The sequence below is a fragment of the Bufo gargarizans genome, chromosome 4 (assembly GCF_014858855.1).
Source record: "Bufo gargarizans isolate SCDJY-AF-19 chromosome 4, ASM1485885v1, whole genome shotgun sequence".
NCBI classification, from domain to species: domain Eukaryota; kingdom Metazoa; phylum Chordata; class Amphibia; order Anura; family Bufonidae; genus Bufo; species Bufo gargarizans.
The window spans coordinates 442,313,530-442,333,347 of NC_058083.1; the positions used below are offsets into that span (position 1 = coordinate 442,313,530).

General features: G+C 45.1%; 1 protein-coding gene across 2 annotated transcripts in view; it reads right to left on the reverse strand.

Annotated features, from left to right (window-relative positions):
• The window catches only part of TFB1M (transcription factor B1, mitochondrial), a 191,710-nt gene that overhangs the window by 97,859 nt on the left and 74,033 nt on the right, over positions 1 to 19,818 (reverse strand). For both annotated transcript variants that reach the window (XM_044292177.1, XM_044292178.1), the window contains exons 4-5: positions 18,584 to 18,692; positions 9,197 to 9,348 (exon numbers count right to left, since the gene is read on the reverse strand). In XM_044292177.1, the coding sequence (XP_044148112.1) occupies positions 9,197 to 9,348; positions 18,584 to 18,692 (261 nt within the window). The remainder of the gene's footprint in view (positions 1 to 9,196; positions 9,349 to 18,583; positions 18,693 to 19,818) is intronic.

A 19,818-nucleotide genomic window follows, 5' to 3' on the forward strand; every position in this document is an offset into this window, starting at 1 on the left:
CCACAGCAATGAACAGAAGGTGGCCATGCATGACCAGCTGCTCTCTGTTTACTTCAGGGGCTCTGTTCTGGAGATAGGAGTGAGAGAAGGGTCCCGCACCTCGCTAACATTGATGTAGAGTTGTTTCGATACCATGAAAAAGTATTGCGCTACTCGATACCATTCGATAAACCAAAAAAGCCACGTGCATTCTTCATTTAAAGAAATGGCGAATCGCGCAGTTTTTGTTTTTTTTTTTCTGTTCTGGCGTTCACCGCATAGATTTTTTTTATATTTTAATAGTTTGGACTTTTCTGACGCGGCGATATGTGATATGTTTATTTATTGTTTATACATTTTATATGTGAAATTGGGAAAGGGGGTGATTCATACTTGGTGGGTATTTTGGTGTTTTTTTTTTTACTTTTTATTTTTTTACACTTTTAATTTAATAACTATTTCCCCCCTTAGGGGCTAGAACCTGGGGTTTTTTTCATCCCTTGTCCTATTCACCCTGATAGAGCTCTATCAGGGTGAATAGGACTTCACACTCTCCCTGCTGCCCTGTGCTTTGTGCACACAGCATCAGGGATGTTACCATGGCAGCCAGGGCTTCAGTAGGGCTATCATTGGTGGCGCAGTGTGCCCGCCCCTCCCCCACACCTCTCTCCATTCATTGGTGGCAGCGGCAGCACAGAAGGGAGGGAGACACTGCTTCCTTCTCCCCTGTGCTGCTGAGGGAACATGAGCGTGCTGACAGCAGCGCTCTCATGTCCAGAGATACTAGACTGCACGGCAGTGCAGCCCAGTATTGAAAAAATGGAAATCACGGTTTCGTATCGATACCGGGACAAAAGTATCGATTTTGGTATCGAATTTTCGATACTCGCAACAACCCTACATTGATGGTATATCCTAATATGCCATCAATGTCCCAGATGGAAGAAGCTTTACCACAATAACTTATCCCCTTATCCACGGGATAGGAAAAAAGTGTCTGACTGCGTGGGGTCAGACTGCTGGAACCCCCAGCCAGAGATCTCGAAAATTGAGGTCCTGGAGTCCCCTATAACAATGGAGTGGTGGTGAAAAAGTGTGTCCACTACTCCATTCACTTCTACGGGACTGCTAGAGAAAGTAAATGGAATGAATGATCCTGAAAATGAAGGGGTGCAGCACTTCTGGAAGTGCCACTTTGAAGGGATACCATGCTAAAACCAGTGCTGTGGCCCCTTTACTCCCTGAACCGCTGCAGGTCCCAGGAGATAGACCCCCACCAATTGCAGTGATAGCATATGTATCCTTTGTTATGGGATCTCCACCCTGGCTACTAAAGGGCTTGCTCTGGTGGCCTGCATTCAGAAGTGTCCACAGTATCCAATGGTAAACAGGAAAATTATGAATGCAGCGCAGGGTATAATAAAGGCAGTAATGGAATGCATATGTGATGATAAATGACAGCTTTAGAGACTTATTTATGAACATTTTCTCCCACTTTTATTTGCAGGATTCGTCAGCAGGGGAGTGTTCCAGTGATGCATCTATTGTACTCTACTAGAAGAATGGTGGGATACTAGACCACCGCCATTATTCTTAATATAACTTGGTCATATCAAGACGATTTGGGAACACCAGCTTCTTTACAGTGCTTCCACACATATTTCTTTTGGGAAGTTTTTCTTTTTTTTTGCTTGCGGCAAACAACGTAACATTCATGTTTTTTTACAAGCGTTTTACGGGTTGGCATTTTTGGGCACACAACGTTTTGCTTGTGTATTTTCCTACAGAAAAGTCTATGCGTGACAAAAAAAACACACCCAGAGCAGAGCATGCTGGTGTTTGAAAAATTGTCAAGGGACAAAGGAACTGTCTTAAAACGCCACTTACAAAAAACACAGGGAGAGATCTATCAAACTTTTTATGCCTTTTACTACTGTGGCTAAAAAAGTCCAAAATTATGGCACATGCGATATAGTTCCGCCTTTTCAAGTCTCTCGCCACTTTTCAAAAGTAGTGAGAAAATTGGGGGGCTTAGATGAGGGGGTGGGGCCTCCACAGCCCAAAAGATTTACTACGCAGAAAGCTGGGTAAATGAGTGTTAAAATGTAAGCCATCTCATAGCCAAATATATGTGCTTCTCAATAAATATGGTGCATTCTGTATTGACAGACATTTGCAATGTTGCTCTTTGTGTATCTTCCCCACAGTGTTTGTAGTGCGTTTTATTATTTCCTATTGCCCAATATGTACAATTTAAAAAAAATACACCAAAAACGTGGCACATCTGAAAAAAACTACAAACCTAAACTATACATTATATGCAATAACCCTTAGGGTGCTGTTACAAGCAGTTTGTGCTGTACTTTTATTGGGCCAAAAGCCTGACTTGTTGAGTGTTTTTATTGTGTTTTTTTTAGGTATTTTTGCCGTTATTATGTGTTTTTTCACCTGGTGTTTTTAAAGTAATTTTTGTATGCTTTGTATTCTTTTATAGGACAGTATGTACTCCCCTGTAGTGTTGCTTCCTTGTTAAGAGCAGTATGGAAAAATGAATGGCACAAAAAATGGAATGTAAAAATTCCAACAGCCACTGCACATTTGTTTTGTTTTTTAATCACTCTCATAGGCCACTAGTCCTGAAGCCTATTAGGCAGCATAGGCGCATCTCAGGCGATGCAATGAGTGCATTGTAACCACTTACGTAACTCAGACTGAAAGAAGCCTGCAGTAGGGAGTATAGAGGGGGACTCAGGCGAGTATTTTATTTCTGGCACTTTGGGGGTGACGTATTATTGGGGGGATAAGCACTGTAGGAAGTATAGTTTCTAACTGGCTGAAGGACCGTCTCCGTACAGCATTAAAATGTCCGAAGTAGGGCTGAAACGATTATTCGAATAACTCGATTAAATCGAGTCAAAAAATTCATCGATGCAGGGAAATCGTTTACATCACGTGATCACGGAGCGGGAGTGAAATTAAGCGTCTCACTCACCGCTTCCGTGTCCTCCGGAGGCCCAGCGGAGGGAGGAGGAGGGAGGAGGAGGGAGGAGGAGGGACGAGGAGGAGGGAGGAGGAGGGAGTCTCTCCCTCCCCACTGTGCGCGGCTGCCGCTGAAGACCAATGAGGACAGAGTAGGAGGAGGAGGGGAGGGACTGTGGCCACTGCGCCACCAATGAATGTGCCGGCCATATCCCACAGGGTCCCCCTCCTCCCCCCCATCATTGGTGGCAGTGTCAGTTCCGATCGGAGCCCCAGCAGTGTAATGCTGGGGCTCCGATCGGTTACCATGGCAGCCAGGTAGCTACTGAAGTCCTGGCTGCCATGGTATGTTAGTGAGCAGAGAGCAGCGCATTATACTCACGTGCGCTGTGGCCGCCAGTCGCTCCTTCTTCTGTCTGTGCGGCGGATTGATAATGCTTACAGCATTAGCAATGCGCCGCACAGACCTATGAGAAGGAGCGACCGCCGGCCACAGCGCACGTGAGTATAATGCACTGCTCTCTGCTCACTAACATACCATGGCAGCCAGGACTTCAGTAGCGTGACTCCTGGCTGCCATGGTAACCGATCGGAGCCCCAGCATTACACTGCTGGGGCTCCTATCGGAACTGACACTGCCACCAATGATGGGGGGGAGGAGGGGGACCCTGTGGCCACTGCCACCAATGATTAATACTGGGGAGGGAGGGGGGGGGTTGCGTTACCAGAGGGGGCAGGCAGATCAGAGGCTGGGGGGAGGGGGGGAGGCAGATCAGAGGCTGGGGGGAGGGGGGGCAGATCAGAGGCTGGGGGGGAGGGGGGGCAGATCAGAGGCTGGGGGGAGGGTGGGAGGCGGATCAGAGGCTGGGGGGAGGCAGCTCAGAGACTGGGGGGGAGGCAGATCAGAGGCTGGGGGGGAGGCAGATCAGAGGCTGGGGGGGAGGCAGATCAGAGGCTGGGGGGAGGCAGATCAGAGGCTGGGGGGGAGGCAGATCAGAGGCTGGGGGGGAGGCAGATCAGAGGCTGGGGGGGAGGCAGATCAGAGGCTGGGGGGGAGGCAGATCAGAGGCTGGGGGGGAGGCAGATCAGAGGCTGGGGGGAGGCAGATCAGAGGCTAAGGAGAGAGGCAGATCAGAGGCTGGGGGGGGGAGGCAGATCAGAGGCTGGGGGGGCAGATCAGAGGCTGGGGGGAGGCAGATCAGAGGCTGGGGGGAGGCAGATCAGAGGCTGGGGGAGGCAGATCAGAGGCTAAGGAGGGAGGCAGATCAGAGGCTAAGGGGGGAGGCAGATCAGAGGCTGGGGGGGCAGATCAGAGGCTGGGGGGAGGCAGATCAGAGGCTGGGGGGAGGCAGATCAGAGGCTGGGGGGAGGCAGATCAGAGGCTGGGGGGAGGCAGATCAGAGGCTGGGGGGAGGCAGATCAGAGGCTGGGGGGAGGCAGATCAGAGGCTGGGGGCAAGCAGATCAGAGGCTGGGGGCAAGCAGATCAGAGGCTGGGGGGAGGCAGATGGAGAGAGAGTGGTTAATGGAGGCTGCAAGCACCACCTTGGCATGTATAAAGTTATTGGTTTAGAGAGGGGTTAATGAAGGCACCTCCAAGGTGCTTTCATTAACCTCTTCAAACCAATAACTTTATACATGCCTAATGCCAAGGTGCTTCCATTAACCCCTCCAAACCCAATGGGCATGTATAAAGTTATTGGTTTGGAGGGGTTAATGGAAGCACCTTGGCATTAGGCATGTATAAAGTTATTAACCCCTTCAAACCAATAACTTTATACATACCTAATTACGTACGTTATTTTAAGTAGCTTTTTCTTATTAGATTACTCGATGAATCGAGAAATATAATCGATAGAATACTCGATTACAAAAATATTCGTTTACTGCAGCCCTAGTCCGAAGTCTCACGAGACTTCAGTGACTTCGGTACTCGCGAGACTTCAAACTTTTTGCCACCTCAGGTAAGAAGAATCAGTGTGAGGGGACCGGGCATATGGGGTGGCATTTAGGCTCATATAACCCTTTTAATGATATAGAAAACAGGATTAAAAGCATTAGGTTTTTTTTCAGGTTTTTTTTTTTGGGTGTACTTGTAGAGCATAGACTAAATTAGGGATCGACCGATATTGATTTTTTTGGGCCGATACCGATAATTTGTGAACTTTCAGGCCGATAGCCGATAATTTATACCGATATTCTGGGAATTTTCATTTTTGAAAAAAATATAAAAATTCCTACACAAATCTGCTGAAAATTTATGTTTATTGTTAATGTGTAGTTTTTTTTGTAAATCTTTCTTTTTCATTTATACTTAATATTTTGGTGTTTTATTTTTATAACTTTTTTTTTTGTTTGTTTTTTTTTAACTAACTTTTAGCCCCCTTAGGGACTAGAACCCTTGTCCTATTCACCCTGATAGAGATCTATCAGGGTGAATAGGAGCTCACACTGTCCCTGCTGCTCTGTGCTTTGTGCACACAGCAGCATGGAGCTTACCATAGCAGCCAGGGCTTCAATAGCATCCTGGCTGCCATGGTAACCGATCGGAGCCCCAGCATTACACTGCTGGGGCTCCGATCGGAGGAGTAGGGGAGAGGGGATCCTGTGGAGGGGCGCACTGTGCCACCAATGTTTTTAATACTGGGGTGGGGGGCGCACTGCACCACCAATGCTTAATACTGGGGGGGCGCACTGCGCCACCAATGAAGCTTAATCTCTCATTTATTCATATACAGGAGGTTCACATAGCCGGCTCCCGACCTCTATGAGCAGTAGCTGCGATCCGAGGCACCTGAGGGGTTAACTACCGCAGATCGCAGCTATTGCTCATAGAGGTCGGGAGCCGGCTATGTGATTCTGCAGCCAGCTCCCGCCTCCTGTATATGAATAAATGAAAGATTAAGCTTCATTGGTGGCGCAGTGGCCACAGCCCCTCCCCTTCTCTTGTCCTCCTACCTCTCATTGGCGGCAGCGGCAGCAGCACAGGGGGAGGAGACACTGCTTCCTTCTCCCCTGTGCTGCTAAGGGGAACACGGAGAGCGCTGTCAGCAGCACGATCTGTGTTCCCCATACCCTCGGAATATCGGCAAAATAGATGCCGATACCGATAGCGTTCAAAATACTCAATATCGGCCGATAATATCGGTAAATCCGATAATCGGTCGATCCCTAGACTAAATAACAGCATGTCAATTAGCAGCTTCTAAGGCAAGCAGGATATTGTCATGTATTAAACAAGGCAGGACTGGGATGTAATATTAACACTTTACAAAGCTTTGGTACAGCCTCATTTGGAATATGCAGTTCAGCTCTGGGCGCCAGTTCAGAGAAGGGATGCCCTGGAGGTGGAAACAGTACAAAGGAGAGTGACTTAACTGATAAGGGCATGGAGGGTCTTAGTTATGAGTAAAGATTTAAATAATGAAATGTCTTTATTCTTGAGACAAGACGTCTAAGAGAGACACGATTAACCTATACAAATGGCTCATACAAAAAATAAGGTGAAAAGATGTCATGTAAAATGCTCACAAAAGACAAGGGGGCATTGCCTCTGTCTGCAGGAGAAAAAGTTCTCCAGAGGCAACAAAGCTTCTTTACCATAAGAAATTTAAATCAGTGGAATAGTCTACCTGACGGTTTAAAAAAAAGGCTTAGATGAATGTTTAGATCTAAATAAGATTAAGGGTCATGTAAACGTGTAGAAGTCAGGTTCGCACTCCCCTTTCCTAAAATTCACATGCCCACCTATCCCTTGATTGAATTTGATGGACTTAAGGAGGAACCTTGTAGCAACAATATAATTAAGGGGGCACAGTAGCATAAATCAAAAACCAGGAGTGCAAAAGGTGGTCCAAAACAAACTATGCAAAAAAAAAGGACTATGATACAGTCAAGAGGACCACCACAAAAAACATGAAATAAAAAGGCAATATTTATTAGACAACACTGACACATAGACACATAAAAAATTGTACACAATAGAACAAAGTGTTGGTGAAAGAATAAAACCAACACTCATACAGAGTCCACTAGCGTCCAAAATATAAGGATATAAAATGTATAGTCCAGCTACAACAAATAACAATATAAGAATACATAAAGGATTGATATTATATATAATGTGGCATCAAATGAATCATAAATCAGGTCAAAATGTGAGAGCCATAACCTGTGAAAAAGCTGGTGAAGAGGACCTGAGCAACATGAAGAAAGACACCCCACGCATATCGCCGGCACAATCCGGCTTCCTCAAGGGTAGTGGGCCATGTAAAAGTGTGTCATAAATATACTGAATAAACTTATTAAAACAATTATATCAATAATATTATTCACCTGGAGTAAGCAGTATGTGTGTGAGTTCACTGGCGCCCCCAGGGTCACAGCACGCATGGGCAAAATGGCCAAGCCACAGGAAATGTCTAGATCATGTGGCCAGAAGAAAATAGCCACGATGGAACGCAATATGTGTTCCACCGATGGAACACAAACCAAAAACATAAGGTCCGCTCACACAGTGCGCAACTATGTACATTAGAAGGCGGGGCAAAGATAAAGTGATGGTGCATAAAGGAGATAAACTAATTTAAAAAACATAATACAGACACCATGATTGAGTACACAATAATAACGCATGATCAAGTGATACAATAGAATATCAATGGCATGATTTTACAATAAATATTAATATATAAATAAAAACAATAATTATATATCCTGAAGTAGAAGGGGGGGGGGGGGGGGATAAGTTTGTTTAGATACAAATTAATAGCTATCCATAATCAATGATAAGTTTCATAATTAAATGAATCAAAATCCGGTAGGCCATAATCGATTAGGATACCACAACCCTCTAAACAAACAGCACATAATAATGTATATAAATAAATAACAATAAAAATAAAAAACACATTTATTGGCCAATTAATATACTTAAAAATACCTTAAATCATGAATTTTATAAAACAATCAGGGAAGAAGAAAAATAAAAGAATATTTCACCCCCCCCCCCCCCCCCATCCCCCTATTTTTCTTCCTTCCCCTCTCCCTCTTTTTTAAGGAGGAAACTTATTACTACTGAGAGAACATTAGGAGGACTTATCACTTCTGGGGGCACTTTAGGGGTGCACTATAACTACTGAGGACACTACAGAGAGGCCATATTACTGCTGGGGGCCCTTATACAGGGGCCTTATTGCTAATAGGGGCACTATAGAGGGACAAATTAATACTGAAAGTCTTATTACTACTGGGGGTACTTAAAGGGAACCTGTCATCAACTTTATGCTGACCTCACTGAGGGCAACATACATTAGTGACAGAAATGCTGATGATGTCAGCGGTGTGTCACTAATGAGCTGAAAGTAAGTGGTTGCCGAGAACCAGCATCATAATCATTACAGCTCAGTCCTTGAAAAGCGTCAAATCTACCTGAGAAGAGTCCTGGTTATTCATAATCTCCTGCACACCCCGCCCATGTGCTGATGACTGGCAGTTCTCTCCTAGAGATAAAGGGAGAAAACTAGGTAGAAAACTGTCAGTCATTAGCAGGTGGGCAGGAGAGCAGCAATTCATGAATAACCAGGACTCTTCTCAGGTGGCCGTGACTCTTTTCCAGGCCCAGTCTGCAATGATTGTGATGTTGGTTCTCGGCAACCATTTACTTTTAACTTTTAAATGACAGACTCCTGAAATCAACTCACCTGTCTCTACTTCATACTGCCATTAGTATGGGCAGCACAAAGTTGATGACAGGTTCCCTTTAAAGGCAAAACGCCTCACAAATGTCAGACAAACTCTGTGTGTGACACCAGCCTTATAGTAAAATGCAGTTTCAAAGGAAAGTCATTACAAAGTCATGTTTAGATAACGTTTGAAGTTCTTACAGTATCAGATTAGATAAAATTAACTCATACTTGCCAATCTCTACAGATTTGTGTACTGTCAACCAAAGAAGTCCTCCTGAACCTGTGGAAGGGTGGGCAACATTCATATACATTTTGTTGATTTGTAACAGTAAAAACGCATTTACCCAAGAAGATAATTTTCCAATAAAGAGTACCGCTCGACGATACCTGTTTAGTTACATTTACATGCTGCAATCATCGTTGGGTTTTTGTGTGAATTATCATTCGTTCCCCACAGTTCGCCTTAAGCAATGAGGTGATGTGCTGCCTAGAAATTGCATTCCTGGACATGTTTCATCATCATGAGTAAAACCACTGCTGAGTTGATCATACCTCAGCTACTTCACACTGGAATGTCAGAGTCATCTGAGTCCTGCCATATGTGAATGGACCAGTTCTGTTTGCCATCTCCTCCAGCCACTTGATGATGAGAGGTGTTGAGACACTGAAAGGCAGATTCCCAATAATATGGACATTTGGTGGATCTGTAGAATGAATAAACAGCAGAAAAATTTATCTTTTTCTGGAATGCAAAATCTTTAAGCGGTTTGCACATATTTTGTCAGTATTCTCTAGGTTCAATCTCACCAACCTAAAAGGAATGGACAACTGTTACAGAAAACAACATTAAAGGGATTCTGTCACCTATTTTCACCCTATAGAGATGTGGACATGCACGGCTAGATCACCGCTAGCATGTCCGCAGTATACCTGTCCCATATCTCTGAGTGGTTTTATTGAGTGTAAAAAAATATTTTATATATATATATGGAAATCGGCCTGGTAATTGCGAGATTACGGCGATCTGACTTTGTGAGCAAGGAGGAGATTCGTGGCTACAGGTGGTGCTGGTCTCCTTCACAGGGGGGCGTGGCTGGGCTCCACAACAGTTAGTACAGCCCCTTGGGCTCCTTACCAGGCTGATTTACATATCTATATATATATATATATATATATATATATATATAGATAGATAGATATATATATCTATATAGATATATATATATATATAAAATCCTTTTTTACACTCAATAAAACCACTCAGAGATATGGGACAGGTATATTGCGGACATGCTAGCGGTGATCTAGCCGTGCATGTCCACATCTCTATAGGGTAAAAAGAGGCTATTCTAACATTGAACACCATACTTTTAGTAACAGCGGTGCACTGCATTTTAGCTTTGTACCATTAACCTAAAAGTGAACAAACTGTGCTACTCTGTACCACCATTACTAAAAGTACAGAATTGAGCAGCACAAACCAATATACCAACCAAAGTAAACAACGAAGAGGCTGCAGTGTTATTCCAATTGTCTTGGCCCCTTCAAACAGCTAATCAGAGAGGGTGCCTAGAGTCAGACCCCACTAATATTTACAAACTATCCTAAGGGTAAACCGTTAATGTTAAAAGGCTGGAAAATCTATTTAAGATCAGTTATGATTAGAAAATTGAAAAACAGTGCAAACTGATCTGTTTTTGTGATTCTGTGCACCATTGCAAGGGGACACTAAAGGGGGTAGCACTACTGTGAGGTAAAACTAGGGGAACAACACTATTGTGAGGGGGCAACACTATTGTAAGGGGAGCACTAAGAAAGCATTGTTATTTTAAGGGGGGAAACTAAGGGAGTAACACTATCGTGAGTGGTTACTAAGGGGGCAACACTTTGTAAGGGGAGCACTAAGAAAGTATCATTATTGTAAGGAGGGAACTAAAGGGGCAACTCTATTGCAAAGGGGCCGTAAGGGGGCAGCACTTTTGTGAGGGGGCACTAAGTGAGTATTCTACTGTGAAGGGGTGCATTAATTAGGGTGTTCTTACTGTGAGGGAGCACTAATTTGGTCATTCTTAGGACTCACTTCAACGGGTCCGCAAACACAACGGAAGGTTCTCCGTTTGCATTCCGTTTCCGCTCCTCCAAAAAGTAGTGCATGTCCTATTATTGTCCGCAAACCACGGTCTGAGGCCCCATTCAAGTCAATGGGTCCGCAAAAAATACAGAACGCACACAGAACACATCCGTATTTCGCAGATCCATACAGTAGAAATGCTATGTCCAGCCAATATTGCTCATGTGTTTGGTGATTAATAAGTTACTGTTTCCGTTTCTGATCCGCAAAAAACTTATCGCATACGGAAATCATACGGATATGTTTTGTGGAATAATGGAACGGAAGATGACTTAAATCAGAGGAAAAATGTTCGCGAACCGCAAGTTCACGGCGGGACCCATTCATTTTAATGGCAGGCGAACATGAAAAACCTTCAGCTCATATTTGCAGCCAAGAAATAATTACTAGAAGTGCACAAATAGTCCCACAACATGGACACTGACATACCAGTTGGATTTCTGTTTTGGGGGGGTTTTGTTTTATTTTTTTGCGAGTGTGGTCCTAAACTTCAGCTGAAAAACAGCCTGTTTCAGTTTATTCGTTGTTTTTATTAAATTGAATGCTCAAAAAGTGTTTTGTCTCACTCCCATTTCTTCTTGTTGCATGTTGAAGCGCTACTTCGAACCTTGTTAAGATCCAACCATGTAAAATACGATTTTTTTTGCCATTTTTCAAGTGGGCTTAAACTTTTGATCAGGACTGTATAACATTGTACAAGGAAGGTAATCCATTAGAATATACATGAAGATAAAATGTAACCTTTAATCATTTTACTATGAGGGGCCATTCACACGTCCGTAAGTGTTTTACGGATCCGCAAAACACGGACACCGGCAATATGCATTCCGCAATTTGCGGACCGCACATCGCCGGCATTATAATAGAAAATGCCTAATCTTGTCTGCAATTGCAGACAAGAATAGGACATGTTCAAATTTTTTGCGGAAACGGAAGCACAGATGCGGAAGTGCGGATCCGCAAATGCGGATGTGGATCCGCGGATGCGGACAGCACATTACGGCCCCATATGTGGGGTTAGACAGGAGTGGGAGTTAAAAAATAAATATTTAAATTCATTCATTTCCCAATTTTACATATAAAAATAAACAAATAAATAAACATAAAAAGCATATCTTCATCCAAAAATGTCCAAACTGTTAAAAGATCAGTGGTGGCAGTGAACGCCATAACAAAACCAAAAACCAAAAATGATCCAAATACAAACTGAATAAAAAGTCTTATGCCGCATTCTCACATCAGTGTTCGGTCAGTGATCTTCATCAGTGATTTTGAGCGAAAACCAGATGCGGTTCTAAACATAGAACAGGTGCAGATCTTTCCCTTAGGCCCCTTTCACACAAGCAAGTTTTCTGCGCGGGTGCGATGCGTGACATGAACACATAGCACCAGCACTGAATCCTGATCGTAGGCCTTACACTGGGTTCACACCTGAGCGTTTTACAGCGCGTTCCTACGCGCTGTAAAACGCTCAACAAGGAGAAACCAATGATTCCCTATAGGAATGGTTCACACCTGGGCGTTTTACAGCGCGTATGATCGCGCTGTAAAACGCCCTACGCTCAAAAAAGTACATGAGCTTCGTTGGGGCGTTTTGTCGCGCGTTCCCGTACATAGACATTCGGGAACGCGCGACAATGGGCGTTCGCTTGTCTCTGTATGCGCGATTGCAAACGCCGGTACAATCGCGCATATAGAGCGCTCCTTTCAGAACGCTCAGGTGTGAACCCAGGGTTAGGCCTCTTTTACAGGAGCGTGACTGATTAAGTCCGGATGCGTTCAGTGAAATTTTGCAAGCAAGTTCAGTCAGTTTTGTCTGCAATTGTGTTCAGTTTTTTCAACGGTGCAATGCGATTTGATTCATTTTTCAAGGGCGTGATAAAAAATTGAAGGTTTACAAACAACATCTTCTAGCAACTATCAGTGAAAAACGCATTGCATCCACACTTGCTTCCGGATGCAATGCGTTTTTCACTGGAGCCCCATTCACGTCTATGGAGCCAGGGCTGGGTGAAAAACGCAGAATATAGAACATGCTGCGATTTTCACTCAACACAGAACACAAAAAAACCTTATGTTTATGGAGGCTCCAATCTTGGCTTTGGCTCACAATCACTGATGGAAATGACTGGCCAAAACACTCATGTGTGAATGAGGCTTTACAAACCCCAAAATGGTACTAATAAAAGCTAAAGTTCGCCCTGCAAAAAACAAGCCCTCACACTCTGTAGACACAAATACAAAAACTGTTGTAGGTGTCACAAAATGGCAATGCAATTTTTTTTTAAAATTTTTTCAAAGGTTTATATAGTTTAAAAGTAGTAAAACTTAATAAAAACTATATAAATGTGTTATCTCTGTAATTGTACTGACCCATAGAATTAGGCCTCATGCACACATACGTTGTTTTGGTCCGCATCCAAGCCGCAGTTTTGGCGGCTTGGATGTGGACCCATTTACTTCAATGGGGCCGCAAAAGATGCGGACAGCACTCCATGTGCTGTCCGTATCCGTTGCTCCGTTATAGTCATTCTTGTCCGCACTTTGCAGAAGGCGCACAGACGCCATCAGTGTTTTGCGGACCACAAAACACACCACGGTCGTGTGCATGTAGCCTAAGTTTGTTATGTCATAGCACACAGTGGCGTTGCTAGGGCTGGTGTCACCCGGAGCGGTAGAAAATGGTGTACCCCCCCCCCCCCCCTTCGCAATAATTTTTTAGCCATATATGGGGGCTATGGTGCTACTGCCATAGGGGCCATCCGTTAGCACAGTGGACCCCCCCCCGTAGCAGTCAAAGCCTGGTCTCGGGAGGGGCACTTCCAGATTATTTTCTGTCTGCCGCCACAAAACAATGGTGCTTATAGAACACAGACTACACAGTGTAGAGGTATACTGTATATTGTGTGGCACAGTGTAGAGGTATACTGTATATTGTGTGGCACAGTGTAGCGGTATACTGTATATTGTGGGGCACAGTGTAGAGGTATACTGTATATTGTGTGGCACAGTGTAGCGGTATACTGTATATTGTGGGGCACAGTGTAGCGGTATACTGTATATTGTGGGGCACAGTGTAAAGGTATACTGTATATTGTGTGGCACAGTGTAGCAGTATACTGTATATTGTGTGGCACAGTGTAGCGGTATACTGTATATTGTGTGGCACAGTGTAGCGGTATACTGTATATTGTGTGGCACAGTGTAGAGGTATACTGTATATTGTGGGGCACAGTGTATGTTATATGTGTATAACAAACATATTCCACATGAAAACTTACAGTTACTTGGCTTGGCCCTTGGGGATCTCGGACACCACTTCAACACTTTGGCCGGGGGCTTGGCGGAGCTGATGTTGTGTCTTATCCTAATGAGAAAGATTTCATAATAAGGATTTGGAGAAGGGGCAGAGGGATAGCAGAGCAGGGAGAGGCTGGTGCTGCTACTAGGAGGTCATACCATGGGGGAGTAATAAAGCCCACCATAATGCCCCTTCCCCAGTAGAAATAATTCTCCTTATAATGTGACCGTGCAAAAAATACCCCCTTGTAATTCCCCCAGTTGAGCTAATGTCCCCATAGTGCTCCCATAATGTGCCAGTATAAAATACCCCTATATAGTGCCCCCAGTAAATTCCCCCATAGTGCTCCTCTCCCCCCTTCCTGCTAGTGCCCCCCCATAATGTACCAGTATAAAATGCCCCATATATAGTGCCCCAGTAGATGCCCTCAGTGTCCGGCCTCTGATAGGATGCTGGTCTAGTGTCCCCTATAATGCCCCCTAATAGTGTGCCAGTAAGTGTCCCCATAGATGCCCCCCATCATGTGCCAGTATCAAGTGCCTCTCTCCTCCCCCCCACATGTCCCAGTATCATAGTGCCAAACCCCCCCATTTGCTAGTATCAAGTGCCAAACCCCCCCATGTGCCAGTATCATAGTGCCACCCCCCCCCATGTGCCAGTATAAAGTGCCTCTCTCCTCCCCCCATGTCCCAGTATCATAATGCCACCCCCCCCCCAAAGTGCCAGTATCAAGTGCCTCTCTCCTCCCCCCCATGTGCCAGTATCATAGTGCCAACCCCCCCCATGTGCCAATATCAGGTGCCTCTCCCCCCCCCCCATGTCCCAGTATCATAGTGCCACCCCCCCCCCCCCAAAAAAAAAGTGCCAGTATCAAGTGCCTCTCCCCCCCCCCCATGTGCTGGTATCATAGTGCCAACACCCCCCCATGTGCCAGTAGCCAGTATCAGGTGTAAACCCCCCCCCCCATGTGCCAGCATCAGGTGCCAACCCCCCCCCCCATGTGCCAGTATCAGGTGCCTCTCTCCTTCCCCCCATGTGCCAGTATCAGGTGCCTCTCTCCTTCCCCCCAAAAAAGTGCCAGTATCAAGTGCCTCTGTCCTTCCCACCCCCCATGTGCCAGTATCAAGTGCCAAACCCCCCATGTGCCAGTATCATAGTGCCACCCCAAAAAAGTGCCAGTATCAAGTGCCTCTCTTTCCCACCCCCATGTGCCAGTATCATAGTGCCAACCCCCCATGTGCCAGTATCAAGTGCCAACCCCCCCATGTGCCAGTATCAAGTGACTCTCTCCTCCCCCTCCCATGTCCCAGTATCATAGTGCCACCCCCCCAAAAAAGTGCCAGTATCAAGTGCCTCTCCCCCCCATGTGCCAGTATCAAGTGCCTCTCTCCTCCCCCCATGTGCCAGTATCATAGTGCCAACTCCTCCCCATGTGCCAATATCAGGTGCCTCTCTCCTTCCCCCCCATGTGCCAGTATCATAGTGCCAACTCCCCCATGTGCCAGTAGCCAGTATCAGGTGCCAACCCCGCTCCCCCCCATGTGCCAGCATCAGGTGGTGCCAACCCCCCCATGTGCCAGTATCAGGTGCCAACCCCGCTCCCCCCCCATGTGCCAGCATCAGGTGGTGCCAACCCCCCCATGTGCCAGTATCAGGTGCCTCCCCCCATGTGCCAGTATCAGGTGCCTCTTTCCCCCCCATGTGCCAGTATCATAGTGCCAACCCCCCATGTGCCAGTATCATAGTGCCAACCCCCCCATGTGCCAGTATCAGATGCCAACCCCCCTCCCCCATGTGCCAGTATCATAGTGCCAACCCCACCCCCCATGTGCCAGTATCAGATGCCAACCCCCCTCCCCCATGTGCCAATATCAAGGGCCTCCCGCTCCCCCCATAGCAGCAATAAAAACAAAAAAAAACACTTATACTTACCTCCATGTCAGCGAAGCGATGCAGCCTCTTCCTGTGTCCCGCCCTGTATGTCCATATATGGAGTCAGTGCTTGTGTATTTCAGAAAAGTTTCTGCTGGGATTTGAACCCAAGATCTTCTGTATCAGAGGCAAAGCACCTAACCACACGGCAATAAGAGGTGCAATGCCTCTGACTGAAAAAATATGAGACTTCTACTGTTCTAGCTGGCTAAGTGTACATCTATACACATGACAGCTGCCCCAACACACCCAGCACTGCAATATCTCTATATGACAGCTGTCCCAGCACACTCAGCTCTGCTATATCTCTATATATGATGTACATTTAGCCAGCTATAACAGTAGAAGTCTCATATTTTTTTCAGTCAGAAGCATTACAGCTCTTATGGCTGTGTAGGTAAATGCTTTGCCTCTGATACAGAAGATCGTGGGTTTGAATCCCAAACACATCCTCTCCTGAGATCACTATGCCTGCGATTCGTAAATGAGAAGTGTGCAAGTTGCCGGCCCTGCTGGTGGAGAATGCTATAATAACAAAACCCCAAAAACCATGGTGGATTTTTTTTTTTTTTCAATTTCACCCCATAAAAAATTATATGCTGTTTTTCAATACAAGATATGGAAAATTAAAGGGTTTCCTTTATTGATGATGTACAATTGCCATTGTATGTGCGTGCCAGATGTTTAATCAGTATTTACATGGAAAAAATAACATTGAGACCGATCATAAGCCACTAGAGAGCATTTTTAACTCTTTCTCTGCCACAAAAAATGGTGCCAGCAGCGGGCTTGTGCTGCTGGGCTTCTTATCGGCATCCTCTGCGGCCAATAAGGATGCCAGTAACTTATTTTAATACACTGGGTTTCTCTGAAGAGACCCAGAGTAGTGAAGCTGCAATTCTTATTTTGCCCAGCAGTGGGCAGGCCAACATAAGAAATTAGCAATTCTGTACCAATATGGATATATAATAAATAGGGATGAGCGAATCGACTTCGGATGAAACATCCGAAGTCGATTTGCATAAAACTTCGGATCATCGGAGCCATTACATTCTAATACTGTACGGAGCTCCTGCTCCGTACAGTATTAGAACAAAGTTTTATGCGATTCGACTTCGGATGTTTCATCGCGATTTTCACGCAGCCCCATTCACTTCTATGGGGCCTGCTTTGCATGAAAACGCACAATATAGAGCATGCTGTGATTTTCACGCAACGCACAAGTGATGCGTGAAAATCACCGCTCATGTGCACAGCCCCATAGAAATGAATGGGTCCAGATTCAGTGCGGGTGCAATGCGTTCACCTCACGCATTGCACCTGTGCGGAAAACTCGCCCGTGTGAAAGGGGCCTAACAGATTTAATTTGGCAACAAAATATAGGATAGTACTTGATTTCACAAGAAAGGGAAGACAGTAGGAGTTTTACATGTGTTAACATGTCATCTTCAGGCTATATGACAGTTGTTAAAGGGTTATTCCTATTTTGGACATTGGCAGCATATCGCTAGGATATGTCCCCAATGTCTGATAGGTGCAGATCCCACCTCTGGGAGGCTTCAAAGTGCCGGAGAGGGTGATGTGCCAGCCGCAATCCATGCAAGCTGTCCTCTATTCCTTTCTATGGGACTGCCTAAAATAGCCAAGCTGACTCAGCAATTTCCATAATCCCCGAGTTTGTGGATTGCTGACCTATTCATTTCTATGGGTCCGCCAAAAAAAGAAAAAAAAGGCAGCACATGGATGCCATCAGTGTGCTTTCCACATCCATGTGTCCATTACACAAATTACAGAATAAGACCTATATCTGTATTGCAACAAGAATAGTAATTTCTAGTGATGGGAGAGAGAAAAATATTGATTGCACATGGCTGGTATCCGTATTTTGCGTATCACAATACGGACACAGTCGCGTGCGTGAGGCCTTAAACTGTTTGTATGCATTAGGCTAGTTGCACACTAGCCTTAGAGAACCGGCAGGCTGTTCCAGTAGGGAACAGCCTGCTGAATCTCTGGGAACTATGGCATTGCCGGAGGTGTGCAAGCCCCATTCACTATAATAAGGACCAGTGGAGATCCGGCCACATTTCGGCAACTATGCCGAGAATCAGCTGGAAGACGACTGCTGCGTGCATCGGTGCTGGTCCGGCCGATTCTCTGCATATTTGCAGGAATGCGGCTGGATCTTCGCTGGTTCCCATTAAAGTGAATGGGGCTGGGTGGAGCCTTACACAACTCCGGCAATGCCCGAGTGCACAGAGATAGAACATGCTGCAAGTAAAAACACCCATATGTGTAAATCCTTAGGGGGAGATTTACCAAAATTGGTGCCAAGGAAAACTGGGTTAGTTGCACAGAGCAACAAATCAGATTCCACCTTTTATTTTCCAAAGGAACTGTGAAAAGGGAATCTGATTGCTTGCTATGGGCAACTAGGCCAGTTTTTTTTACCCCAGTTTTAATAAATATCCTCCATTGACTTTAAACTTGTTTCTGTGCATGAACCCTAGAGGAAGTTATCTGCATTACACCAAAGCTAAAATGACACATTTTCTTTTACATAAATGGGGCTTACCATCTTCCCATGCTTTCTTCAAATGATTGGGAAATGCTCTGTCCATCCGATATGTAAGAATGTCACCATGAACAATACGCACTTTTCCCACGGATGCTTCATTTAACATCTGTAAAACATGCAATTATAGTACATTAAACCACTTTACAAAACATTTATGAGACCGAAAATCAGTTCCATTCATTTAAATGGGGCTTGCAGAAATCCATGTGTAAAAGAGCCTTATTCAGCTGAATGGAACTTTTCAGTCTTGAGTAATGTTTTTACTTCATTTTCTCATTCTTAAAGAGTCACTACTTTCACACAAATTAATTTCATTTAATAGAGAATGGTGTAACTAGCAAATTTCTAAATCGCTTAATTTAAAAAAATATACCTGCATTCACCTGAAAAAAAATATGGGATTACACTTACCGGTAATCGTTTTTCCTTGAGCCTATGACTAGAGTTGAGCGGACACCTGGATGTTCGGGTTCGAGAAGTTCAGCCGAACTTCCCGAAAACGTTCGGGTTCGGGATCCGAACCCGATCCGAACTTCGTCCCGAACCCCATTGAAGTCAATGGGGACCCGAACTTTTCGGCACTAAAAAGGCTGTAAAACAGCCCAGGAAAGGGCTAGAGGGCTGCAAAAGGCAGCAACATGTAGGTAAATCCCCTGCAAACAAATGTGGATAGGGAAATGAATTTAAAAAAAAATTAAATTAATAAAAATTAACCAAAATCAATTGGAGAGAGGTCCCATAGCAGAGAATCTGGCTTCACGTCACCCACCACTGGAACAGTCCATTCTCAGATATTTAGGCCCCGGCACCCAAGCAGAGGAGAGAGGTCCCGTAACAGAGAATCTGTCTTCATGTCAGCAGAGAATCAGTCTGCATGTCATAGCAGAGAATCAGGCTTCACGTCAGCCACCACTGCAACAGTCCATTTTCATAAATTTAGGCCCAGCACCCAGGCAGAGGAGAGAGGTCCCGTAACAGACAATCTGGCGTCATGTCAGCAGAGAATCAGTCTTCATATCATAGCAGAGAATCAGGCTTCACGTCAGCCACCAATGCAACAGTCCATTGTCAGATATTTAGGCCCAGCACCCAGGCAGAGGAGAGAGGTCCCGTAACAGACAATCTGGCTTCATGTCAGCAGAGAATCAGTCTTCATATCATAGCAGAGAATCAGGCTTCACGTCACCCACCACTGCAACAGTCCATTTTCATAAATTTAGGCCCAGCACCCA